General features: G+C 39.3%; 1 protein-coding gene across 1 annotated transcript in view; it reads right to left on the bottom strand.

The window, feature by feature from the left end:
- Window positions 1-27,550, bottom strand: part of KCNK9 (potassium two pore domain channel subfamily K member 9) — a 218,085-nt gene continuing 190,535 nt past the window's right edge. The window contains exon 2 of the mRNA XM_001370833.3: window positions 1-25,904. Within this exon, the coding sequence (XP_001370870.2) occupies window positions 25,063-25,904 (842 nt within the window). The 3' untranslated portion in view covers window positions 1-25,062. The remainder of the gene's footprint in view (window positions 25,905-27,550) is intronic.

Raw genomic sequence — 27,550 nt, 5'->3', positions numbered from 1 at the left:
AACGTGCCATAGGATTTTTAATGAAAAATTAGAAAAGTGCATTATTTTACAACACTACAGTAAATGATTCTTTCTCCTTTTTTTTGTAAAGACATTGTAAAATATATACAGGGTTGCTCTAGTGCATTCATTACAAAAGAAAGATGCAATCCCTTGCATAAATTACATATTTTACATGGGTCGGATGTCTACTTGGACTTGTAAACATTTGTGGTACAGTTTTTTGTTTTGTTTTTCATTCTTCAGGTAAGCTGCGATAATAAATACCTCTTAGATTCGTTCGACTGTTGTCTCATTCTGCTAACTTCAGAACGGCATTCTAAGGCCATTTGTGAAGACAGCCTCCCCATATAAGGGAGAAGGCCAGAAAAGGAAACAGAAAACAAACAAACAAACACAATCAGGTTTCTTTGAAGTTTGGTTCTCTGTAGTCAAGTGAGAATCCCTGGTTTTCTGCTTGCTCAGTCAGATGTGTCCCTCCTCCACGGGGCTGACAACCAGCCTGCATCCCTCAAGTCCCAATACACCCCCAGACACAATTCCTTGGGAGAAATTTTCTCAGGGTGAGTGATGGATCCCTTGTCGTCCTGGATGTTGGTGATCCTTGGTGTGGTTGGCAGGGCTCTGGACAAAAGCTTTAAGAATTCCCTCTCAAGATATTTCCCTAAAGAAATATTTTGGTGGTATGTCCAGGTCAGAGACAGTTGATAAGGGCTTTTCAGCTGCCCAACAAGGTACTGGATTTAGGTTCTCTTCTACACATTCATTAGAATCCTCTAGGAATGCACCAAAAATCACAAGACCCAAAAGATGCCCAGTCAATACACTTCATACATACACCTCAAATGAACACAAGGAATTTACTACCCCCCACCCTTTCCACCCCCAAATAATCTCCCATGAGTACACAATTATTTCAGTGAGTGTGTTTGGAAAGAAAACTTTCATAAAAGAACCCCCCCCCCAGGAGATCACAAATGGAAATAGTTTATATCCTTGGACCTCAGAGAGAAAACAGCTAGTTAAAATAAGAAATTGTATCTTAAAGAGAAAGTATCTGTGTTCTCTTGGCCTGCTGGGAACAACTAGAAAGTTTTCCTTCCTGTTGACTAGTTTAAAATCACAAAGGATAAAAATCTGGATTTAAACACTGAGTAAGTTGTGGCCAAAAACCCAGATTAGCAACACAGTATAGTAGAAAGAGGTCTGGACTGAGCCCAAAGAACTGAGTTCAAGTTCCAGATCTGATACTGACTAGCTGAGTGACCTTGGGCAGGTCACTTCCCTTCTTTGAGACCTAATTTCCCCATCTGAAAAAAAATGAGGATAAGAATACTTTCAGGATTTGCCACACAGGGCATTTGTAAGGAAAGCCCTTTGTAAACTGTTACAGTATCATATGAATGTGAACTGTTCTTAACTACCAACAAAGGAACACCACTTGGAAGAGCTGAGGAAATAAAACATGGGAAAAAGTTATCAAGCATTCTAGTCAATAAACATCCCTGGACCAGATTTGTAAAAATTCCCATGCAGTATCTTACTGGAACTATTTAGGAGAGATCTCTTTAAATAGGCAAAGAGATGAACAGGATAATCTCTCATGGTCCCCTTTCCAGCCAAATGGCAACCATCAAAACTCTTCAAGGACTGAAGGATCCACCATGGGAAGAGGTAAATGTCTGATTCTTCTCTGAGGATCTATTTATTGACTTATGGAAGAAAGTCAATGAACCAGACCCCAGGAAGCCAGAACCAACAATGTAATGAAATTCTTGTTTTTCCTTCCTTTCTTTTAAGAATTGGAGCAGACAAGTGTATTTTAGGGATTAAATCAAAACAAGCAGCTAAGGTGACATCTTGAAGTCAAGTGAACATAGACATTCCAAGATGTTCCCCCAAGATCTTATAAGATCCTGAATAAATCTAAAATAAATCTAGTATCTTGGCTGTTTATCAAACTCTAATTTTTTTTTATCCTTGCATGAGTCTATTTTGTAAAGTTAAAAAAAAAAAAGAGAGATTTGCCCTCAGTTAAGAAGCAGCATTGCAGTGTGTAGGGTCCTGGACTTGGATTGATACATGGAATCAAGTTCCCCTTCTGATATATACTGCCTATGGGACTAATCCCTTACCCTCTCAGGGTTCCAGAACATTTTAAAACTTTAAAATGAAGAAGAGTTGCCAGTAGGTGGAAGAAATTATCATACTGAGAGTTCCCATGGCAATGAAACCTGGGTAAAGTTGTTTTGATGTTGTTGTTTGTTTTTTTAAAGAAAAGAAAAGAAAGTAAGAAAATGGGGGGGGGGGTGGAACAGTCATTTCGTTAGGAAAAAAAAAGTGTTACCATCCTGTCTTCCTCCCCTCAATTACCCAACTGAGCATTCTACTTAAAGTTTTATTGTACTTCTGTGATCAACAGTCAAAAGTTGCTATCAATCCAGCACCCAGATTTCTAGGAAAAGTCTTTTGTATTCTAGTTCTGAGAATTAGCTTTGTTGGTCACTATGAACGTTATTTCAGATTTCTTCCTGGCTATTCTTCTAGTAGAACAATGAAGGTAACTCTCTTCAATCTTCCCATTTCCTTTCATCTGTGTCTTTCAAAGTCCTATAGTCCCTGATTGAAGTTTGCCCCAGTGTTTGTAGATTGATTCTGTTTTACAAGTCTTAAGTTTTCAGTATTGCCTAGGTCTGCTAAGCCAGTCTACTTTAATGGAAGTCTACTTTGCTTCCAATTCCACTCTAAAGTTGCAAGAGAGGGAAGTCCTGAGATTAGATGCTAGGAAGTCTTTTAATAGAAGAAAATGATTGATGAGAATGAGTCAGAGGATCACAGAGTCTTACAAAGGAAAGAGACATAAGAGGGCATCTAGTCTAACCTCCCCAAAAGTACATGATTTCCACTAAAAATAAATTCATAAAGTCTTGGAGTGGGAATGGATCATAGAAAGCACCTCATTTCACTTGCTTCTTTTACATAGAAGGAAATTGAGGATCTAAGACTCTAGGTGACTTGTTTATTAAGATCTCCACTAGCCTTGGCTATACGTGTGTACCTGTGCCAATCATCTACTTATTGGTAGCATCATCCCATACTTAGAAGAAGTAATTATGGAGAATTTAGGGAAGAGCAACATTCACAATGGTTGCACCTGAGAGACTTTTCCAGGAAACTCCTCAAGATCTGGGAGTATGAATACCAGTTGCCTTTTTACCTCTTTCATCAATTATGGATGACAGAATTTTAGAGTTGGAAAGTAAATCAGTAGCCATCTAGTCCCCAACCATTCCCTCAAAACAGACTCCACTATAACATACTCAGCAAGTAGTTTGTCAATCTCTGCTTAAAAAACGGATAAGGCAAGAGAACAAGCATTTATTAAGGGCCGACTGTGTGCCAAGCAATATGCTAAGCACTCTGCATATATTATCTGATTTGAAGACCTCCAAAGAGAGGGAGCTCACTATCTCCAGAGCCAAATCATTCTACTTTAGAACCATTCTAATTATTAGGATGTTTTCCCTGACCTTAAAACTAAATTGGAATACTCTTTGCATCTTCTAGTCATGGTTCTTAATTTGACCAAAAAAACAAGTCTAACTCTTTCATGTAACAGTCCTTCAAATTCTTGAAGCCCACCATTTTGTCTTCCCTGAGACTTCTCTTCTCCAGATCAAGATATCTGGGGAAAGTTTCAACCTGGGTAATGAGAACTAGTTTGGGAATATAGAAATTGAATAATTAGTTGGAAAGAGATTTAAAAATTTAAACAAAATTGTTATTGACATTTTCTTTTTTTTGTTTCATTTTCATTTTAGTGGCAGTATTACACATTGCACTGTTACCCAGATTCTCTGGATTGCAGAATCTCAAAGTTAGAAGGGACCATATAGTTCAATACTTATGTATATAACTCCCTACAAAATACGAGACAAGTGGTAGACTTTGCCTGAAGACCTCTAGTGAGGGAGAACCTGTTACTTCCTTTGGGTGACCTCAAGATACAACACCTTATAGTTAGGAAGTTTTTCTTAAACTATCTTTGCAACTTCTACCCTTGGTTCTTGATTTTGCCCTTCTAGGTCAAACAGAACAAATCCAATCCCAAGTTTACATGATTGTCCTTTGAATACTTGGAAAGAGCTGTCATGACCACTCTTCACAGCCCCCCAAAACATTTTTTGCCAAGCTAAACATTCCCAGTTCCCTCAGTTGTTTCTGATGTGACATGATTATTGGATTTTTCATCATCCCAGTCAGTCTCTTCTCACAAGCTAGCTCAAGTACTATATTATTTCCAAAATATGGCCCCTAGCTCTGACCATAAGACTCAAGGGAAACATCCTGATCCACATCAAAGAAATGACTGAAATAGTTTACTCAAGATAAATATGGAATCTGACATGAAAATCAACTGAGGATTTCACCAGGAGGGGGAAGCAAATCATAGCCAAAACATGAGAAGGAAACACAGAACCAAAAAATGAATTGAAAAACAAGTTATGGGGTAAAGGAATATTTTCCACCACCCTACCTCCCACCAGTTATTTCAATGGAATTGACTATTTATGAATGATATTTGTTTCTGGCTCATGAAATGTAACGATAATTGGTAACATGTGCTAATTCTTTTGTGGTATAATGGAAACGGCCCTGGTCTAAGAGGTCAGAAGGCTGAATTTTGTCATTCAAAGGTTACATTAGCTTTCCAAGTCCCTCTACCTCATTTGGCTTCTGTTTGCTTCTCAGCCAAATAAAGGAGGTAGGCTGTTGGACTAGAGTATCTCCAAGATCCCTTCCAGCTCTATAGTTCTAAATATAATTCATGTGCAAATATGTTTTACAACAATGATTTTTTTAAGCCCGAGTGATCTAATGCAAAAGTTGACAAATGATTTAGTCATGAGGGTGAAGAATGCAATGGCAGGCAGGAAGGAGGAATTCAGAGGAAAAGAATCAAGAAAAACAAAATAAGTTTTAAAGAAGCAGTGTTGGCAAAGGAGAATTATGTCCAAAAAGAGGTTTAGTTTTGTTTACATTTTCTCTTCCTCACAGACCAAAATATCTCATTCACATTTAATACGTAATTCCTCCTTTCACTTCTCTCCTCTCCAGCTCCAAAGAGCACTGCCTCTTTCCTCCATCCTCTCCTTCCCTCTGATCTCAGCCTGCACCCTTGATCCCATCCCTTCCTGTCTTCTTTAGGCCCTTGATCCATTAATCATTCTTTCTCTGTCTCACCTGAAGCTGTCTGCCCTCCTCACCCTGCTTTGCACTGTGCTCTCTCTCTCTTATCTCTCTCGACTCTTTCCTTCCCTTTCCTAACAAAAACAACAACGCTCCCCAACATGCTGTCTCTTGAACTTCCATCTTATCTCTTGTCTATTTCACTGCCATATTTCTAGAAGAATTCCACATTTATTGCCTTCCTTTCAGCACAGTTTCAGGTCAGTTCAATAGCCACTTATTAAGCTGTTATAATCTAGTTTCTGCCTCATGTACTCTACTGAATCTGTTCTCTCTATGGTAGGTCATGATCTCTTTAGTACCAAATCCAAGGGCATGGAGGTTTTTTTTTTTTAATTTTAGTTTGTTTTGAGACCTCATCCCTCTTAACTTCTTGAAAGTATTTACACTGTTCATGTTCCTCCATGAAACTGCCCTCTGTCATTGCTTGAATGCGCTCTCATTGTTCTACTCTTCAAACAATGCCTCCTTCTCTTTCAATGACCTTTGTTTTCTTTCTTCATCATGTTGGTATTGTCTTCATCCTTTCCTTTCTAGACAAGCTCTCCTTTGATGATCTCATCCATTCCCTCTACTTCAACTGTCACTTCTATGCAGTGAACTAGCATCAGTACCAAGGAGGGCTTGAATCCCTGGACTTGTCTTCTCATCTTTGTTCCCGTCCTTAACTTAAGAAAGCCTACTGCCTGTCTCTACATGGATGATCCACTAGTATTTCAACCTTATAAGAGGTTTCAAGCCAGATTCATCACACGTACCATTCATTCCCCACCCTCAAACCAACAGCTCTATCTGACCTTTTAATTTCTGTTAACGGTATCATCATTCTCCTAACCAAGTAGACTGGAGAACTCTTACTTGTAGAAATGAATTTAAGGATAAATTTAAATCTGAAATTAAGACCTATTAATATTAATTCTTCTTTGCAGAAGAGATAGGTATCAATAAATATGCCCTCAGAATTCCTCAGCCAGACCATTATAATATCCTCTTAATTATTGATTACTGTCCCTAAGATTTTTCTGTAGATGATGAAGAGCAATAGAAGTCTCTTAAACCAGAGAATGACATGATCCTCATAGTCACTAGACTTGAAGTCAGAAGGAACACAGGACCCAAAGTTCAAATCCTGACTCAGCTACTTAGAATAGAGTTATATAACTTTGAATAAGTCATTGACTTTCTGTGACCCTGTTTCCCCATCTGTAAAACAGTAGCTAATAATGTTTGTGTTACCTAGGTCAGAGATTTGCTCTGAGAACCAAATTAGATTAGATCATGAAAATCACTTTGATAATAATGATGGCAAACATTTAGATAGTGCTTTAAGGTCCAGATCTGGCTTTCAAGGTCTTTTGTGTTCTGGCCCAGTCAGCCTTTCCAGTCCCCTCTCTGTTCTCATTAAACTGGATGACTTCATTGCTAAAACAAACCCTGTACTTTCTTTCCTCCACACCTTTATACTACTCTCTTTATATGACATGCTCATCCTTCTCACTCCCCTGAGTCTGACGTCCATTCATTGACTTGTGGTTGAGCTACAATACTGCCTCTTCCATGGAGCCTTTATAGCCACCCCAACTCAAATATGACAATTCTCTTCTTTCAACACCGACGGAGCAAATAAAATAGTACAGCTATGTTGTTCACTTCCTGCTTTTTTAAACCCTTTCTTTCCATCTTAGAATCAATATTGTATATTGATTCCAAGACAGAAGAGTAGTAAGGGCTAGGCAATCAGGATAAAGTGACTCACCCAGGGTCACACCTCTAGGAAGTATCTGAGGCCAGATCTGAACCCAGGCCCTCCCAACTCCAGGCCTGGCACTCTATCCACTGTGTTGCCCCAGTTGTTCACTTGTTTATAGGTGCACTTGCGGTTTCAAATCAACAGAACTCAATTAATGAATATCATTCTCCAATTCTGTCATCACTAGTGGGCTAAAGAATGAGATGCCCTTTTAAGACACTTGGGCATTTGGTACTCTTTGGTATAATTATATCCACAGCACCAGCATTGCATACAGACATTGCCAAGGTGAGAGAGAGGGTGGTGCAATGGATAGAATGCTAAATTTGGTATCAGAAGGATGTGGGTTCATTATCCTGCCTCTAGCATTTCCAAGTTGCATGACCTTGGACAAGTCACATATACTCTCTAAACCTGACTTTCTTCATCTGTAAAATAAGGGCAACGACTAGAACAATAGGATTCTACCTCACAGTGTTGAGAACATATGTAAAATGCTTTGCAAACCTTAAGGAACTACATAAATGCCAATTATTATTAAGCTAGGACATTTCCATAACATACAGACCAGGGTAGGGAGAGGAGTAGACATCTTAACATATATGAATCAGTTGAATGAACCAAGGATATTGCACAAAGAAGGAGGATTTGATATCTATCATCAATTAACCAACAACAGATGCCTATTGGCCTATTGGTTGACAGATTCAGTTATTTGAAGGACTGTCATAGGGAAGAGGGTTTATTGTCTTACTTGGCCCTAGAGAGTAGAAGTAGGTACAGTGGGCAAAAAAAAAAAATCTAAAGAAAGGAAGATTTAAGCTAAACATATGGGGAAAACTTCATATTGAAGCTATCCCAAAGTTGGATGGTGTGACTTAGAAGTTTTCCCACTTTAGGAGGTAGCATAGGCTGAACATTTTTATAGAGCGGGTGCCTGTTTTGTTTCAGCTTGACTTATATGACCTTGCTTCTAACTATATATTTTTATCTGACTCTGTGGTTCTAAGTTTGAGCTTATCCCATGAGCCTTTCTGTCCTCTATTTACTTTTTCAAGGGCAACCTGACACCCAGAAAAGTCTCTGGCCCAAATTTAGGGGCAGAGCTTGGAGCAAGATGGATGAGTCCCACCTCCCAGCTGCTGTTCTCCCTGCTCCAAGAACATCTTCCTCTGCATCGTCTCCACCAGCCTCCTTCCCAGGGTGAGGTGTGGCTGTCCTGGGTGGCGCCATGCTGCCAAACCTGCAACTTGGCTTTGGCTAGGAGTGGAAACCATCTGGTGTAGCCTTCCTATTTTAAGAGCTGGCTTCCCACCCCCCAAAATACTGGTGGCTTCCCAAATCCCCCCTCTGGTGCCCTCCATCTGGGCCTAAAAAGTGACATGTGGGGACTCTTTGAGAGGGAGTATGGTAATTTAAATACCAAGGGCAAGAGAAGAAATAAAAGGGGCCTAGAGGAACAAGAACTGGCAGGGCAGACAGGAGACAAATGATGTTAGTCTTAGGTCTACCACCCACCAGCTCTGATTTCTAAGGTAAGTCATTTCACCTCTGTCAGCCTTGGGATTCATTGAGTCCAACCCATCATGTTATAAAAGAGGAAACAAAGACCCCATTCTATGTACAAATGTAGGACTTAAAATAAAAGACTCATTTGTGTTCCTTTTATCACACAAATGCATGAAGTATTTACTGGTATAGAGAATGTATAAGTTCTGGTGTGTCAGGAAAACCAGTGTTGTCCCTTCCTGAATAGTTCCCTTGGAAGGCTTCATACCTATGCTTTGAGCAGTGGTAGCAGCATTGATGATTTTAGGACTACCCTTTAATTTTTTTCCAATAACTAGTGCTGAAGGTAGTTTCAATATGGCCCCACATGGAATTTCTTTATCTGATCTCGTTCCATCTCATTCATCAAAACTGATTCCCAATGACTCTTGGTTACATCCAAACATTACATTTATACTCCGAGAATAAAATTTCTTACCCCCAAGGAAATTCAAAAGAGCTCAAATTCTGAAGGTCATTCTGAAGGACAGCATCCTTGAAATCATACTATGTCCTACCATAGGGACAACTTGGAAGGGAGCAGTGATCAGACAGTCAAAAAGATTTTGGTCTATGTATGAAAATATTTGCCCCATTCTTCTTAATCACATGTTATAGAAAGAAAAAAAATTCAACATGTCATGGGTCTTAGGGTAAGATTTTTGAGAAAAAGGAACCTTAAGGCCAATACTCTCATTTTTCCCAACCAGGTAACTGAGGCAGAATTTGATTCCAGGTCTTTTTTACTTCAAGTCCAGTGCCCTATCAATTATAACATATATCCTTCTTAGTATAAAGCAAAAACACTGACCTATATTCTATCCATTGCCAGTTAACTTTGAAGGAGAAAAATGGGGTACCATAAGGTTTGAAGGGTATGTGGTTGTCACGTCTAATTTCTTACAATAATGGTCCTATATATTAGTGTCAAGTAGGGATACTTTACGTTCTTGATTTGTTTAGTTAAAAATAGACAAGAAGAAAGTTAATCTTATCTTCACAGAAACCCTTTCTTTTGGTGGTGATGCCAGGGTTCCAAAGTAAGACCCATCTTGGAAGTTACCTTGGTTCCAAAGTAATAATCACTGCCATTTATTCAGTATTTCTTCAAGTTTGTAAATGTACATTATCTCAACTGATTCACCCCATAGCAATTTAGAGGTAAGCACTACAGGTGTCTGAATTTCTTCACCTGTAAAATGAGGATGCCAAGAAGATACGCAATGCATTTAGAATCACAAGGCTAGCAAATAATGGGCATGATTTTGAACTTGGACAATCCAGGCTCCAAGGCCAGCATGCTACTATGCTAAGTTTAGAACTCTTCTGATGATTATAATGGGATTCCAAGATTAGAACAATTCATGTCTCTATATATCTAGGGTTATAGTAGGGCTATCAGGGAATAACAGACTTTTATATAGTGTTTTAAAGTTTGCAAAGTGCTTTACATATTATTGCATTTGACCTTCCAAAAGCCCTATGATCTTCCCAAAAACCAAGTATTTGACTTGTTTCCTCATTTGTAAAAGAAAGGTAAGTGATTACGTGACTTGTCTGGGCTAACACAAAGAGTAAATGTCAGAATTAGGATATGAAATGCCATCTTCCTATTTCCACATCCAAAACTCTATCTATTGTGCCATCAGGCAATCAATAAGCAATTAAGCATCCACAATTATGATCCTTTGGATAGTTATGATGGATTTCTACAATTGAGATGATCCATTTCAATAAACATCTAATATTATAACAGTCAAAGTGCTTTGTAAATATTTAAAGCACTTTATAAATGTTATTGCTGTTCATTATTATTATTGCTGTTGTTCCCAGACCTTCTAGAGCTCCTACTAGGAATCTCTTTGCCCTAAACTCTTCTAGTCATTATAAGTGTTCCACTCTAGACCTCTTCACATCTAACTAAGGGTGGGATGGTGAAATGTGTAGCAATAGAGTCTTCCTGCTAAAAGGCAAGTGGATAAATGAATTGGATGGAAAAGAAAATTGTCAGCCTCTCTCAATGTCTTGTTTCAAGGAGAGAAAAAAGAATCATTTCTTTTGTCGGCTCTTCCCTTCTACCTTCTCCCTCAAGTCTCCAGCTCTTCCCCACTCCTGGTCTCCCAGAGAAGAGGAAGGAAGGTATCACAAACTTCTCCAGGTGCCCACTCAACACCAGAGATAAGCAATTAATTAATCAAGGACTGGGCTGCCTGGATTGGCCCTCCTGGCTGTGGGGAGATGATGCATTGGAGATTCAATTACTCTGCAGAAGCTAATGGCAAACAGCTCCTGTGGCCTGATGGATTCGCTTTAGTTGCTATTTGTCTGACATTACTCATTCTGAGGGAGGACAATGCAGCTTGGAACTGTGCATATTAATTACTACCTAAATTACACCATTAATCCATGGTGAGTTTTCAGCGGTGGTATATTTGTTATTGTTTTTCTCTAGCTTCTGATGGGTAGCAGGGTACAAAAGTGCCACCTGTATCTATCCATGGTCAGGATACAGGATAGGATGGGAAAGGATTAAGACTAGGGGGTGGGGCAGCTGTCAGAGAAATTAGGGAGGGAAAATGAAATTCTCTGGGCTTTGGGTTAATTATAGTATTTGTATGTCACATGGTGGCGGTGGTGTTATTGGTGTGTGTGTGTGTGTTTGTGTGTGTGTGTGTGTGTGTGTCTTTTAACAGGAGGAAAGACAGTTGAAGCAGAAGGCACTTGGGGTAATATTTCTAGGCTATACTTAGCCACCCAAATGTGGCACTGTGATGATTAAAGCCCAGGCAGCTAAGCTTGCAGAAAGCTGGAATAAGGGGAGAGTTTAAGGGAGCAAGTCCTCTTTCTGGATTGCTTCCTGATCCTCAGATCTATCTTGTAACAATGGACTCGTAGTTATAGCTAGAAAGGACATAATAACTCATTTAGTCCAACCCTCTCATTTTACAGTTAGGGAAACTGAGGCCCCAAAAGGGGAAGTTATTTGCCTAAAGTCACACAGGAAACCTAGGGTTTGCTCCTGGACCTTGCCAAGTCCCTCCCAGTGCTCCTCCTGCTACACCATGCTCCTTTGGAAGCCATTAACCACAGTTTTCCCTAGAGGTTTACTTCCCTTCTTGCACTGCATAGTCGATGAACCTAACCTACAGGTCCTTTGCAAAGAACAGATGGGAGGCAGAAGGTTTCACATCTGGAGCAATCTAAATTAACCCTAAGATTCCCCAGGTTTCATCATACTAAAGAAACACTAGAAATCTAAAATAAATATTTTACACACACCCTGGTTCTCCCCTCTGGCATCAAGCAGAACATCAAACAATCTTTCGGATGCTTTAAAAAAATGATCATGAGCTCACTGTCTTCTCTTCTCCAGAGGAAATATCTTTAGTTCCTATCCAAGCTGACCACCAACTAATCAAAGTTCTTTCTAAAATATAGATCACATAACTAAAGAAAGACCTTTGTCTTAGTCAAGCCACATCTGGAATGTAATTCTTTTCTCCCTGTTCCCCACACCTGATAACTATACCTATATCGAAGCAGCATAAGACCATGTGAATCTGTTAGACAGCGTGCTCCTTGAGGACAGGGACTGACTTTAACATTTTATTTTATTTTATTCTCAACACTTAACCTCGTGCTTATTAACTTGCAATGTTTTATGGATGCCTTGATGAATTTATCTTGAAAAGATCTAAGAATTTAAGTGGACCATAAGCTAGGCAGTTATATAAAACTTGTACAACTATTCATTTTGAACTCAAGTTTAAAGCTTTTGCTTGACAGTAACAGGAAACTCATCACTTTCCAGAACAGCTTATTCCACTTTTGCCAACTTTTCCCAATAACATAAATTTCCTCCCATTAAATATCATCTCATCAGCCTAGATCTTCTTACTCCTAGTCCTAATCTCCTTTAACCACACCATGCCTCTTCCCTCATATGAGTTTATTTTGATTTTAATCAAATATCCTAATGAATGTTTTTATTTCACAACTCCTGACCCCCTTTCCAAAGGAATAATTTACTAAACAACTACCAAGGGAAACTTTTCCCACTTTACTTATAACAATATAGCTAGAGATATAATAGAAGCTAATATTTCCCAGTAAAGAAGAATAATGATTAAGTTCATGAATTCTATAATGTAGCTTTCCCAACACACTACCTACCCATCAAAGATAGAAACTGACGCAACAATGGATCCATTTTAAGTTCCATCCAAAAGGAGTTATTAGAGGTTTTAGAAGGACTCTGCTTTGATCTTCTAACCATTAGCACAGTTCTGTGATATATTCCTGCAAGTACATTAGAGTGAGTGTCTGAGGTATTTATTAAACCTTTAAAACAGCTAAGTTTAGAACTTTGTTAATATCTTGGCATAAAAATGTAGAGTCACCCATTCACCAATAATACATTTGGCACACCATGCCAGATTAATCTTTTTAATGCACAACTCTGATTATATCACAAAGCTTTCAGAGTGACTCTTCATTGCTTATAGAATAAAGTCCAAAATCTTTAGCCTGGCATTCAAGCCCTTGCTCTCAGACCCAATATGGTTCCAATAGAGTTTCTAGCTTGATCTCCCGCTCTTCCTACTTTGCCTTGGGTATTCAAAGGTTTAGAAAGACTCCTCCTGTGAACTTGTGATTTCTTTCCTCTGTACCTTTGTATTAACAAGTGTTACAAAGTCACTTTTCAATGACATTGCTTACATCTTTGCCTACTCAAATTCTACTTATTATTCAAATCCTTACTCAAATACTCCCTCCTCTGTAAAGTCTTTCATTCTGTCTTTTAATATAGTTATTTTATACCAATTCACCAAACGTGTATTAAGAACCTACTACAGTTAGATCCCAATTAGTGTGAATAATGAATCTCCTAATGGTAGCATGTATCCAAATTTGCACTATTAAAAGTTATAATTATGTAGAATAGGGTAATTGGATCCAGTCCAATGGAAATATGCAATATAAATCCAAATAGCATGACCACTTCAGGAGACTCGTTATTTACACTACCCCAACCTAACTATCTATGTGCAAGGCACTGTACTTGGTTCTGACAACACAAAGAGTAGAAATATATTCTGTACCTGCCCCCAAAGAGCTTATATTCTATTGGGGATAAAATAGAGGTGAGGAAGGATACAACATATACATAGAAAAATGTAATTTAAGGTAGTGCTTGGTCCCTCTCTGCCTTTTAGAAGCTTATAATACATTAGAGATAGTAACACACTTTCCCTGGATCTCTTTGTCTCTGACACCGTCTATTTACTCTGAGCAAATGATCCTACAGAAAGAAATACGAAAACGAATGCTAGATAAATGGGTAGATGGACGGGAGAAATGGATAGGTATGTTAACTGACCGTTGCTCCCTAGTATAAAATATTAGACCCCACAGAATCCCAAACCTGTGTGAAATTTCTGTATATGCTGAGAATCTTTTTGAGCACTATGGTCCCAGAATAGATCCAAGTCAGCTCCCTACTTGAAACTGGAACTGGTTGTGCTTCTCAGGGATACAAGTTGTCCCCAGTACAACAAACAGTTAGTTATTCTCTCCCATTGATTTAGATAACCTGTGTTTGCATTTCCTAAGTATGCAATCAAAGCTTATATATTTAATTTATTAAGGATCACCACTGATCACCAGTCAAACCAAAGCAACTATCAGAAAACATTCACGGTTGCATTTCAAATGAGCTAACTTGCCTCACATTTCTTCCTTGATGGGGCTGTTAGCTGGTCTCTGCTTCCAAGGTTATCCACACTAACCAGCTCCTATCAGTTATCCCATCTCCCTCGTATTGTAGATAGTCCACAGTAATCCTGTGATCTAGTGCCTGATGCACTCTGATTCCTTAGGGTTAAGGAAAGGGAATAGAACCTCTTCCACCCTAGATAATTCACCTTTATTGTGCAGTTACTACCTGCTTTACAAAACAAACCCATTGTATAAAAATCTAATTACAAGTGAAAATGGTGCAGGAGTTTCCTGCTCCACCCTAGCCTTTCATATGAAATACTATTAACAACAACAACAACAATAATAATAGCTGGCATTTATAAAACACTTTAAGATTTGCAAAGCACTTTATATATGTTTAACTCATTTAATCCTCATGACAACTGAAGAAACTAAGGCAGACATAAGTTAAGGGACTTGCTCAGGATCATATAGCTCCTAAGAGTCTGAGGCAGGATCCAGACTCAAGCCCTCCTGCCTCAAAGTCCTACACGACCCACAGCGCCACCTAGCCACCTAAAGGAAATTAAACAAATGAGAGAACTGTAGTTCACTTTACAAAAGCTGTATTTGCTTAGCCAAAGGAGTACCATAGGACGCCTTTAAATAGGTTTGTAGAATATTGGAGTTGGAAAGGATCTTAGAGAAGAACCTGCTTGGATCCAACACTCCTCTTTTCAAATGAGGAAAGTGAAACTCAGGAGTTTCCAATGACTTGCCCAAGGTCACGCAACACATTTGTGGCCAGAACCAGACCCAGAATTCAGTATAGTGTTGTTGTTGGGTTTTTTCACTATACCACCCCACCTTCTGAAACAGCTCTCCCCGGGGCATTAAAATGGAAGATCCAATTTACTAACCATTTCCCCTTTAAGTCTTGTTTTACATAAAGCAAAGTCTATAATATTATCTAACTACAATTTCCTGAGAAAATACATGCTGTACAGTGAAAGCTAAAATTCATTCATTTTACCTGTTGACAATCCGAATGGCCAAATGAAACAAGGTTAACCAACCAGCATACTCAGGGGATGGGATTACTGATTCTGACAGTGTCCATTCTCTTTGGACAGAACCCCTTTCAACCTGCATCCCCACAGCAAAAGATACTCTCAGCGGTAGCAACTTACTACTCGAGCATTTTTCTTGACCTCAAGACCAAGAGTCTGTGAACTTGATCCTTCAAAGTATTTTGTTGACTATATTTCAATATGATTGGTTTCTTTCATTAACTTATGGATTGAATTTTATACATTTTAAAAATATTCTGAGGAGAGATCTATAAGCTTCCCCAGAGAAGCAAATGATATGCAAACAATTTAAGAACCTGCTTTCCAAGCATCCTTTGCTACCCTCTTGCCGGCATCACAAGCTTCCATTTGAGCAGCAATTTACAAAGCACTATATTAGCTTCATCCTCTTTAAAGTGGGCACAGTGACACCAACAAAGGTGAAGGGACTTGCCCAAGATTACGTATTTGTTAACTAGTAGAGCATAGACTAAAACACCAATCTTCTGATTCCATAGCTAGTATTTTTTCCACTCTGTCTCTCTAATGCCAGCCTTTATCCAATAAGCAAATATTGAGCACCTACTATGTACAAGGCACTAGGCTGGATACTTGAGATACAAAGAAAAAAGAAAAATGGTCCCTGCCTTTAAGGAACTTACATTCTTCTTAGGGGGTGGGAGGAGTGAGGGAATGGCAAATACAGGATCACACTTCATATCTGTTTATCTTTACCTGAATAGGAAACCCCTTTACAATCTATAATCTTGGCTTGGAGACCTCCCTGGAAAGAGACCCCACCATCTCCCAAGGAATCCCATTCTACTTTTAGAGATTTCTAGTTGCTAGGAAATTTATCCTGATTCCAAGACAAAATTAGACTCTTTTTAACTCCCATTCTTTGTTCTTGATTCTGACTCTTGGGGTCCAAACAGAACATGTCTAATTCCTGCAACTTGTGCAAAGATAAGTATGTGTTCTAGTACTTAATGCCTTCAATTTGGAAAGGAGCTTGTTTCTTCCTCTATAAAATGAAGTTACTGTCTGAGACCCAGAATGGAGAAGTAAATTGCCAAAGATCACACAAGATGTCAGTAGTGGAGACAGGATTTCGAGTCAAGTCTTCTGACTCTAAAACCAATGATCTACTGGGCCTTATGGCCTCAGGTAGCTGGAATATTATAGATCGCCCTCAGACCTAATGGTAGCTTCTCCATAGTGTACACATTTCCAAGCCCACTGCCTTAATGGCCTGGGCACATTCCAACATATTTCTTCCCTCTGATTGCCTCCACTGGTACCCTTAATGGATATCCTAATTATGTCCTAGTATGAAAAAAGAATATGACACAAAGTAAAATGAGGTGAGACACTTCAAGTCAGGGTGATTCCCTTCTCCCCCAATAGGATTTGCCTCCTGGCCTCAAGAGAAAATCATTTAGCAGCTCTGGGGCAGTTCATTATGCTCAGTAGTTTTTAGCTGCTAATGATGATGTCATTGTATTTTCCCAGAAACAGCTACTTTGAGATCTGTAAGAGGAAGAGAAAAATTACCTGCCTGGGTCTTATTTAAGGTCTCTTGGTTGGTGTCCAGGAGCTCTTGAAATTGATGTCAGACACTAGGACAACTGACTGTCTGGTGGGCCTCGATTAATGGGTCTGTTGCCCCTGTTTTATAGATGGAGTTTTAATGGGTGGCTTCCCATGAGTAGATTCCACGTAACTGTCCACATTTCTTCCCTTCTCTAGAACCCTTATGTCTACAGAAGTTATAAAATGCCAGTAGGTATTCCTAGCCTACAAATCACCAGTGATGACAAATCAGAGGGTATTTACAATTCAGATTCCAGCAGAGAAGATACATAAAAACAGTCTCGTGGCTGTTTGCAATAGTTGCAAATATTAATCACAGGATGATGATACTATGATAATTATAAGTAGCTTGCATTTATAAAGAGCAATATAGTTATAAAGTGCATTTCTCACAAGAACCCTGAGAAGGAGGTGGTGCTGGTATAATGATTCCCATTTGTTTAAGAAGAAGGAACTCAGCTAGTTTAATAACTTGAACTTCTGGTCCTCCAATACTTATTCCCTTTGCGACCTTAGTCAAGCCCTAGCTCAAACATTAAGTCCGATATTCTTTCCTCTATCTACTGTCACACTCTCAGAAATTATGTTGGGGGAACCCCAGTGTCTAGGTGGCCTAACCATGGGAGAAGGAGAATTAGATTGAAAAGAGTTGCCAATGTGGATATATGAATATATATATATATAATTTAGTAACTAATATTTACATGGTGCTTTAAGGTTGGCAGAGCACTACTTATATACATTATCTCATTTGATCCTCACAATAACCTTGTGAGATAGATACTATTATTATCCATATTTTACAGAGAAGGAAACTGGCCCTGCCCAAGTCATTTTTTAACCCTTCTCTCTGTCATAGCTATTAAATATGTGCCTGAGGAAGGATTCAAACTCAGGTCTTCCTGACCAGCACCCAATAAGAAAATGGTGAGGTTAGAAAAATGGTGCAGTAGAAGGTCTACATAGATCATTGTTATATTAGTACTAATTGATATTTTTATAGTTCTTTAAGTTTTCCAAATAGATTTACTTCAATTCATTCAATCCTTGCAATAACCAGTGGCAGGGTAGCTTCTGCATATATTTCCATCCCCATTTTACAAATGAGAAAGTTGAGACTTTAAAAGGTTGTGTCCATGGTCACACAGCCAGTAAAAAAAAAAAAAGGCAAGATTCAAATCCAAATCTCTTTTGGCTTCAAGTTCTCTGCTCTTTCCATCATACTAGGAAGCTTCTTTCATGACTAAACATTTAGTCATTAAATGACTAAGCAGTTTGTTTGCCTTTTAAACTTATTTTCCACTAAGTTATTGCTAACTTTTCCAGCAGATTGGGGGGGGGGGGGAGAAGGGGATGGAGTAAAGGAAAGAATGGTTACCCCAGAAAGTAATCTGTGGCTGGTGAGATAGTTAATGGGGTCAATTTAGGTCACGGTTTCAAGACCCTCTATGGGTCCACTTAGCTTTGCTCTATTCTATGACCATAAATTGGCCTCTGACCCCAAACAGGGAAAACCATTCCCTCCTTCGTGTCTATATTTGCATGATTCCCATTGATTATTTTCTCCCATTGATTAGAATTCAATATAATCCTATATACACGCATATACAAATATATATGAATAGAAATATATGGGACATGTGTGTACATATCTACATATGTGCATATAAAGGTATACACAGTCACGTGTCTATACATATATAAAACCTACTAAGTGCATGGCTCAGTGCTACTAACCCAGAGATTTTTTTAAAATGGCTTCCTGCCTTTAAAGAATTTAATATCCAGTGCCTACCACATAGTAGGTGCTGCGTAAATGTTTGTTGATTGATTGTTTGAGCAAACAAGAACATGCACATATGATTCTAAGGTGGAATGTGTTCAGGGCAAAGCAGAGGCCAAGCAAAGAGCTCTCAGAGAATGTTGGCTGAGAAGAGGTTCAGGGAAGGCTTTACACAGAAGATGGCAGGTAATCTGGGCTTTGAAGAAAAGAGGAGGATTTCAGCAAGGCCACATCCCTTCCAATTCTAAAATTAAATGACTCTCTACCTCTCCTATTCCCTAATATAAATTTTCTCCATCCTTCAGGTTTCAATTTAGGAGGGATATACAAAGAGCTATCTCCTGAGTCCTCATAACACTTCCTATGCTCTTTAATTATATTTTTCTGTCCATGTCCTATATTCCCTACTACACTGTAAGCTGCCTAGGGGCAGGGACCACATCTTATTTTCCTTGTCCCAAGGATAGGTTTTCCCTGTTATCTGTGCTCAGTTCAATGAAGATGAATGATGCAGAGGACATGTCTTATTGATGGTGGTTTGGTAGCGTCACCTCTAAATTAATTAGAGAGAGGGAAAACAAAAACCTACTTTGTCTTTGTTTACAGTGACAGGTAATTATGAAGTGATCTGAGTCTTAAAGTCCTCAGCACAGGGGGGAAAAATCATAGAACATAAAATGTCAGTAATGAAGGCAGCCTTGCAATATATAGAAAGTCAGAGCATAGATAATAGGGTGTCAGAGCTAGAAATTGGATCTTAGGACACTGATTAGATTATTAGAGCTAGAAGAGACCTTAGAAATCATCTAGTCCAGCCCTCTCCTTTGGCAAAGAGAGAAATTATAAGGCTCAGCCAATGAAAGAATGGGTTAATGATGAATAGATTGTGATGTGGATAGCCAGCATTTAGATAGCAAAGATCTATACATATATTGTCTTATTTGATTCTCATTGCAACCTTTTGAGTGAGATGCTATGCTTATCCCCATCTTCCAGATGAGGAAATTGAGGCAGATATATTAACTGACTTGCTCAGGGTTATACTGTTAGTATGTCAAGAAGCAGAATTTGAACTCAGATCTTCCTGACTCCAAGTCCAATATTTTATCCACTGTGCCATCTAGGCAATTGAATAGAATTTGGAGTTCTTTTTTATCTTGTACTGGACTACTGGACCAGTGACAGACTATAGGTTGACCTCAGGACTGATGGGGGTTTTACCTCTACCAGCTTAATGAAAATTACCTTCTAAGACATAGAAATGCTGTGATCCTTGAAATGTGGATATAAGATTGGAATAGGACTTGAACCCTCAAGAATATTCCCAAGAAACCTGCTAGAATGTGGCATCTCTGAGATTTAGAACAGAAGCAGTCTGAGTAATGCCATGTAATATAATTAAGTGATCTCAAAAGGAGAAAGGGATGAGAAATGAGACCCAGAAAAGTTTTTGAAACCAGGTCTCTAACAAGATATTCCCAGGGGGATAAAAACCATAATTCTCGGATCTACCATTAACCAGCAACATGACCGTCGGCAAGTAGCCTCCACTCACTGGAACTCATTTTCCTTTTCTGTTAAATGAGAGTTGAACTAGATCAAGGGTTCTTAACCTGAGGCCCATGAATAGATTTCAAGGAGCCTGTAAACTTGAATGAGAAAAAAATCACATATCTATTAATGTATGCTTATGCTAACTTCAAAGTGAAATTGAATATTTTTCATTATATTTTTTAAAAATATTACTCTTAGGTCCATAGGCTTTTCCAGACTGCCAGAGCAATCCATGAGGCACACAAAAATTTAAGAGCTCTTAGATTAGATGATCTCAACTTTCAGCCTTAGTATTCTACATTCCATGTGCCAAAGTTTTATATTCTCTGTTCTATGATTTCATGTTTTGTTCTAAGGTCCCTTCCAGCTTTAACATTAATGATTCTATGATCCCCCAAGTAACTCATATCTTTGTTTACTTTACTACTCTTATAGAATTATTTATCTTCTGGGCTTATTGTGAACAAAACTGAAGAGAAAAAGACTGTCCATTTCAATGGCTCTTCTTACATCACTTTGCCACCACCATCTTCCATGCCCCACTACCTCCTAATACTCAGACTAGCTTCTGATTCCACAACTCTGCTATTACAAATGATCAATACACCAAAAAGAGCAGGAATAATATTTTTTTCCTATGGGCACCCCATAAAACAACAAATACACAACCAAGCCCTGTCTTAGGCTAGCTTTTCACTGCTATAGCTCTGGGACCACTTCTCCTCCCTCCCTAGCTAGTCATCATTGGCCCCAGAGAATGTTTCTTGTTTTATTCATGTCAGCCAGAAAGAACTCAGTTAAAGAAAAATCTGCTGGGAGAAACAATAAAATAAACATCTAACATTTTTCTCTACAAAAACAAACAGAATTGATGGAGAGCTATCTGCTGGGTTGTGTCATCCAAACCACTGTGCCCATTAGAAAGAGTAACCAGAAATGCCTGGGAGAAGTTACTAGTCTTACATTCAGACTCAAGTTCACAAGCCTCTACCCCTGGCAAATTTCTCTGTAATAGGGAAATATTCAATTCCATGGCTTGAGACAAAACTTAGACCATGTGATAACAAAACTCACTTATATCTCACTGTTTTTCTCTTCCAACATATCACAAATAAACTTGGGTCTCCAAAACCAGAGAATTCCAACCAGCAAAAGCATATCAGAATTAGTCTCTAACATGGTTCTCTCACCAGCCTATCACATAGTAATCTATCATTAGTGCTTTCAATGTGTCTCATTATTTTTCCCTGGGACTCACCAGAAACATTCCCACCAGAGATAATAGGGACACTTTTTTAACTTTGTTTTTTTAGTAGGAAACTTTATGAACATGACAGTGTAGTGTCATGGAAAGAACAGAAGGCTAGAAAACTAAGCTAGTACATGTAATTTTGGTCTTTGTATCCCAAAACCGAACATAGTGCTTGACACACAGTAGATGATAAATAAATGGACCAATAAATGTTGATTCCTTGATCAACAATCTATCCTGCTACTGACTTATTGTGTCCAGTCTTGGATGAGTCAGGGGTCTCTGGTTTCTTTATCTATAGGTGGTGAGGTTAAAGTTTCCCTTTTATTCTGGGTTCTTACATTTCATATTTTATGAACTAAAATTCTATTTTCTAAGATCCCTAACAGATCCAGTGTTCTACCATGCTAACATAGAAGAAGAGAAGGAAGTGATCCCTAGTGGATAAAGGAGTGATTTTAAACCTTAAGTCCTCATGTGACTTTAGCCCCATCTTTCCTCATTTCATGGTCCTCATTTCATAGGAATAAAATGTGGCCAACTCTGAGACCTTGGGGGAAAAGTCAAGTGCTTTTCAGGGTCTTCTAGATGTCAAATCCAAAATTAACACAAAATCCCTACTTAATGACAAGATGCCATAACAGGTAAAAGGTCGTCTTTCTATTAGAAAGATATAGAATCAAACCACATTTTTATTCTTATACACTATATATTTCTCAAAATTGGAGTCAGGGGTGGAGGGTCAGGATTAAGAAAAAGTAGAAAGAAATATTGAAACATTAAATTAAATTTAAATTTAAAAATATGACCCCTGGTATGCGTAAGCCATAGCTCAGAAATGTCAATAGCATGAAGTTTTTGTTACCATGTTCACCACCCAAACAACCTCTCCAAATTCTATCATTTGGGCTAATGTAATTAAATAAAAGTATGAGTGGTCTCCGCAGAAGATTCTATTAAAGGGTTGCTGCTTCTCCTCTCAGAAGACCACCAAAAGAGGTGATTGTAACACAATGGATTAGACCCTTGATCTAAGGTTTGGTAGATTGGGAGACTTCAATGAGAGGATGGATGGGAATGTAGAGGAAATTGCTAATTAGTTATAAGTTGGACTACATGACCTTTGAGGTCCTCCTTCAGGTTGAAGTTCTGAGTCCTGAGTTCAAGCCCAGGCTCTGCCACTCATTTGCCACAGGACCTTAGTGAGCAGATTCTATTTGTTTTTTCTGGAGCTCAGGTTCTTCTTCAGCAAAATGGGAATACTACTCCTTGCCCACAGGGCTGTTATGATGATTTTTTTTTTTAAAAAGAATATATTTTTAGAAAGTTTTCATATACAAGTTATCAAATAGGATGCATTCAAAATTCTTTTCCATATTGGGTATGGCCTATGAAGACATGCTAGCTTGCTTTTGTTTATTTTGAGTAAGTTCTCTGGAAAGTCTTGGAAAACTTTCATTGACTAGCCCCCCAAATAAACATGTGTATGTGTATATGCAGGCTGAGTGTAAAATCCATAATACATATGGATGTATGCAAGTGTGGATTATGTATTTTTCCCCAAAGAAAGCAATTGCCAGAGACAAAGGACAGGTTAAAGGAGATAGCTTAGTTAGCTTGGAAGGTAGCTGGTAGGACTCTCCTGTCCTCCTCTTTGTCTTATGACAGGAGGTACATTTTGGGGCTGAAGGAAAACACAAATTCAAGCATATAGAGCTGAAAGAGACCTTAGAGATCATCTTGTCTGCCTCCATCATTTTACAGAAGATTTGCCCAAGCATAAACAACTGTGCTGGCACCCTCCTAAAGTATCTCTCTCCCCCTCCTCCCTTTTGGTTAAATGGCCCTAATTCTTGGGGTTGGTGGCACTTGTGAGGAGTTGTTGGTTGGGATGTAATTTCATTGAGTCAAATCTTTTTAGGTGTTTTAGCAGCAATTGCATCTCTACTGTGCACACCAAGGCACATAGGCCTCTGCACATGAAAGTAGGACAATCTCCAAAAGTAAAAGATCACATGGACACGATATTTGGGGCAGAGTTGGGGAATCAGAAGAGGGAGTGATCGAATTTAGACCACCAGATGATTTCCGCCCCCCAATGAGTTTGAAGTTATCATCTCCCACTGCCAACAGGCCAGCATTTTTAGACCTAAACTCTTTGGGGAATTACAACTTCCCTGTAGGCCAAAACACAAGATACTTTCCCTTGAAACTCTTCCTGAGACCAGCATGAACATTCCCTTATTTACCAATCAAAAGCATTTAAAGACAATTTTTGTTGTATTTTTTTTAAAACAAGGAAGGTCCTGTCATTGTTTATTAAGGAAAAAAATGACATCCACCTATTCATACCCATCCTTATCCAAGTATTCCAAAAATAGAATTCCTATTCATGCAGGTAGATGCTGCACAAAATAATAATAATAATAATAATAGTATAAATAAGAGGAAAATAATAAAATTGATATTTTGAGGCTCCAACAATTTTCCAGTTTCCCCTGACACTTCAGTTGCTTGGTAAATTGTTGGAACTGTAGGAAATGACAAAAATAAAATGTCATTTAATAAATTAATGAGATTATTTGCTTTTGATTATTGGTTCCATTGCTAGTTTGTTGTTGTTGTCTCCTGTTTATAATGCATACCAGTTTTACAAAGTGCATGCTTTTTAAAAAATTTTGAACTGGCAAGCTAAAATGATCCTTCTTTTCCTTCCCCCACCCGTCACCCCCTGTAAAGAAAAGAGTGTTAAGACAATTTAGAATCTGGAAGTAAAAGAAATGACCATGATGCACCTGGACTATAGACATATAGACTGCTCACTGCACATGCTTCATTTTGGCAGAATCAACGTTTAAAACCCCTTTTGGCTGTTTTGTTTTTCCTTCTTTCCAAGTGGAAGCAGTCAGAAAGTTGAAAACGGGCCTTTTACACTATTTCTTGAAGGGGAAAAAAATGAATACCTGATGCTTATGTTTTTGTTTTTGTTTTTTTTGTGGAACTAACTGCACACACACCACACACTCGCCCCATGTGTGCACACGCACACACGCATGCACACACATATGTAGTGACCTGCTCCTTGAGGAGGAAAGAGAAGCAATGAATTAGGTCAGAGGCACCCTGAGGTGCCCAAAGGCTCTCTAAGCTTGGTGTGCATCTTTGGATTTTGGTACCCACTCAGCTCCACCTCATGTCACCTCACATCCTGGTAGGGGCAGAGGAAGGGGGTCTGGGAAAGTGAAGGGGCTGGGATGAAGGAGGGAGCAGAGACGTAAGGCAAACTTTGCTGGGAAGGGTTCATGCTTCATGCGCAGTTCTGAGTCTCAGTGGAGGACTGGCTATTTCTTCCCCCTTTGGCCTTACTCCATCTCTCTTGGGAGCTTAGGAAGAAAGGGTAGCAAGAACAAAGGACCGGGAAAGAAAATGACAGACCTGTAAAAAAAAAACAAGAACAACAAAAAAACCCCCACAAAAACAAAAAGGAGGGCAAAGGAGATGGACCAATGGAAGGTAAAGCCAGAGAAGACAAATGACTTTTTTTTTTCTTTCTTAAAAAATCCTAAATGGACTTCCGCCGTCTCATCAGCCTGTAGTTATCAGTAAAGCTGTGTAGGCCAGGGGAGATGGAGCTAACAGGGGATGGGAAAAGGCTGTTTTTTAATGTGCTTGGAGAAATTTCTTCAATCTTGTATGAGATGGAGTGAAAGTACTGGGGGTTCAGCTTGGTGCTGAAGGAATTTTGGTGGGACACCATCCGGCTGGTATACTCCTGGGATCGGTAGCACATGCATGAGCAGACGGATTGGAGGTCCGTGACCTCGGCCTTGTACCGCGGCCGGCCGTGCTGGGCCTCCTCCTGGATGTGGAGGACCATGCTGTTGCGATTGCCCGCCAGCGAGGCCCGTTCCTCGGCGTCCCGCCGCTCGTCCTCGCTGTTCATGGTCAAGAACCTGAGGACGACCAGGTTGAGGAAGGCCCCAATGACTGTTAACCCCACCAGGATGTACATGAAACTGAAGGCCACGTACAGTGGCTTCTTCTGGAGAGCGCCCTTGGTCTGCAAGGCCACGTAGTCCCCAAACCCTATGGTAGTCAAGGTAATGAAGCAGTAGTAATAGGCGTGGAAGAAACTCCACTCCTCGTACTGGGAGAAGGCCGCGGCCCCAATGCACAGGGTCCCCATGCAGGAGAAGAAGCCCACGGTGACCATGTTCTCCATGGACACCTCAGTGCTCCTCATGCCACAGCACTTCTTAATCCTCTTCAGTAAGTATTTAACAAAGGTGTTCATCCGCTCCCCCAGGCTCTGGAACATGACCAGGGTCAGTGGAATGCCCAGCACGGCGTAGAACATGCAGAAGGCTTTGCCAGCATCCGTACCAGGGGCTGCGTGGCCATAACCTGGAAGGGGCAAAGGGAGGGGAGGGGAGGAAGAGGAAAGAAGACAGAGGAACAAATGAGGATGTGCGATTATTTTTTAAGCTAGCAATTAATAACTCATATTTCTATAGTGTTCGAGTCTTTCCAGGGGGCATTCTTTACAAAATCTCCATGAGGTGAAGGCCACAAAGATTATCATTCCCGTTTTTACAGATGAAGAAAACTGAGGTTCACTCAAATGAAAGGCCAAGAGTCTAAGGCTAGCTAGTCGGGACTAGAACTGAAATCTGAATCGACTCCTGACTCCTAGAGACAAACAGCGTGGTATCAGAAATCAACATTTTTTGTGCCTGATTCTGCATGGGAAATGGAAGTTTCCTATAAGCTACACAAGAGATTTTCCCTAGAAACTAATGTCAGGGCAGAAAAAAAAATTGGCATATATTTGCTTTGTGACTGTGGGCAAGTCACTTTTCTCTCTCCCAATAAAAATTAACATTTTCTCTGCAAGTTACTGGGTTAGAAAGCTGCCTAGAGAACTGAGAGGTGGCTGTCTCACCTGGGAATCATCAACAAGCATTTGTACATTTGTATCAAGCATCCTCTATGTGCCAGAGGAGCTCCCCATACCAAATAAATCTTGGTCCAGTCCCTTTTCCTTCTGACTCGAGGCTGAGATCAAAGGCTGATAGAATTTAGAGCTGGAAGATATAATTTAGTCCAACGCTGTCATTTTACAGGTGCTAAAAGTGAAGATCCAATCACTCTATTACAAAAATGAATAATATGGAAATAGGTATTGAGCAATAATACATGTATAACCCAGTGGAATTGCTTGTCAGCTCTGGGAGGGAGGAGGGAAGAGGGGAGAGAGAGAAAATGAATCATGTAACCATGGAAAAATATTTTAAATAAATAAATTTAAATTAAATTTTTTTTTAAAAAGTGAAGATCCGGAAGGACAAGTAATTTGGTCATCATCTCACAGAGTCAATAATGGATCCGAGATTACAACACAAGTTCTACTCATTCTACACTAGTGTTTTTTCCATAAAGTGCTGCCTCTTAAAAAATAATTTCCTTCTCCCTAGTGGAGGGGTTCCATATCCAAAGTGCCAAAGTTCACCCCCCCAAAGGTTCTTTCCTGTGTGCTTCATGTAAGCCAAGGGATCCTAGATTGGGAGTTAGTGGCAGAGATGGAGGTAAGATGCCTGACTTCATCCTAGAAACTTTGGGCAAAGCCCTCTCCCTCTCTTGACTTCCCATCTGTAAATTAAAATTAAATTATATAAAATAAATTATATAAATTATATAAAATAAATTATATAAAATAAAATTAAAAGCCAAAAGGACAAATGACTTGGCTGAGGTCACAAAGTATTCACTGACATGAGTGTGTGTGAATTCACTGGGAACATGAGGTTACTGGACAGAGAGAGAAAGCACCGACCTGAAATGTAGGAGGTCTAAGTATTAGTCCATTTTGCTGCCAGCCTTGTGACCACGGATAAACGACATTCCCTCTCTCTGCTTTATTTTATCTATTTGTAGAATGAGGAGGTTGGACAAGATCATCTCTGGAGTCCCCTACAACTCTAAAATTTGGCATCCAAAAGTCTCTGCTAGGTGAGGAGCACTCCAGTCTGAGTGTTTTCCAGCTCTGTCCT

This window comes from Monodelphis domestica, chromosome 3 (assembly GCF_027887165.1).
Source record: "Monodelphis domestica isolate mMonDom1 chromosome 3, mMonDom1.pri, whole genome shotgun sequence".
Classification (NCBI taxonomy): Eukaryota; Metazoa; Chordata; class Mammalia; order Didelphimorphia; family Didelphidae; genus Monodelphis; species Monodelphis domestica.
This window is presented reverse-complemented; position numbering and strand designations above follow the sequence as displayed.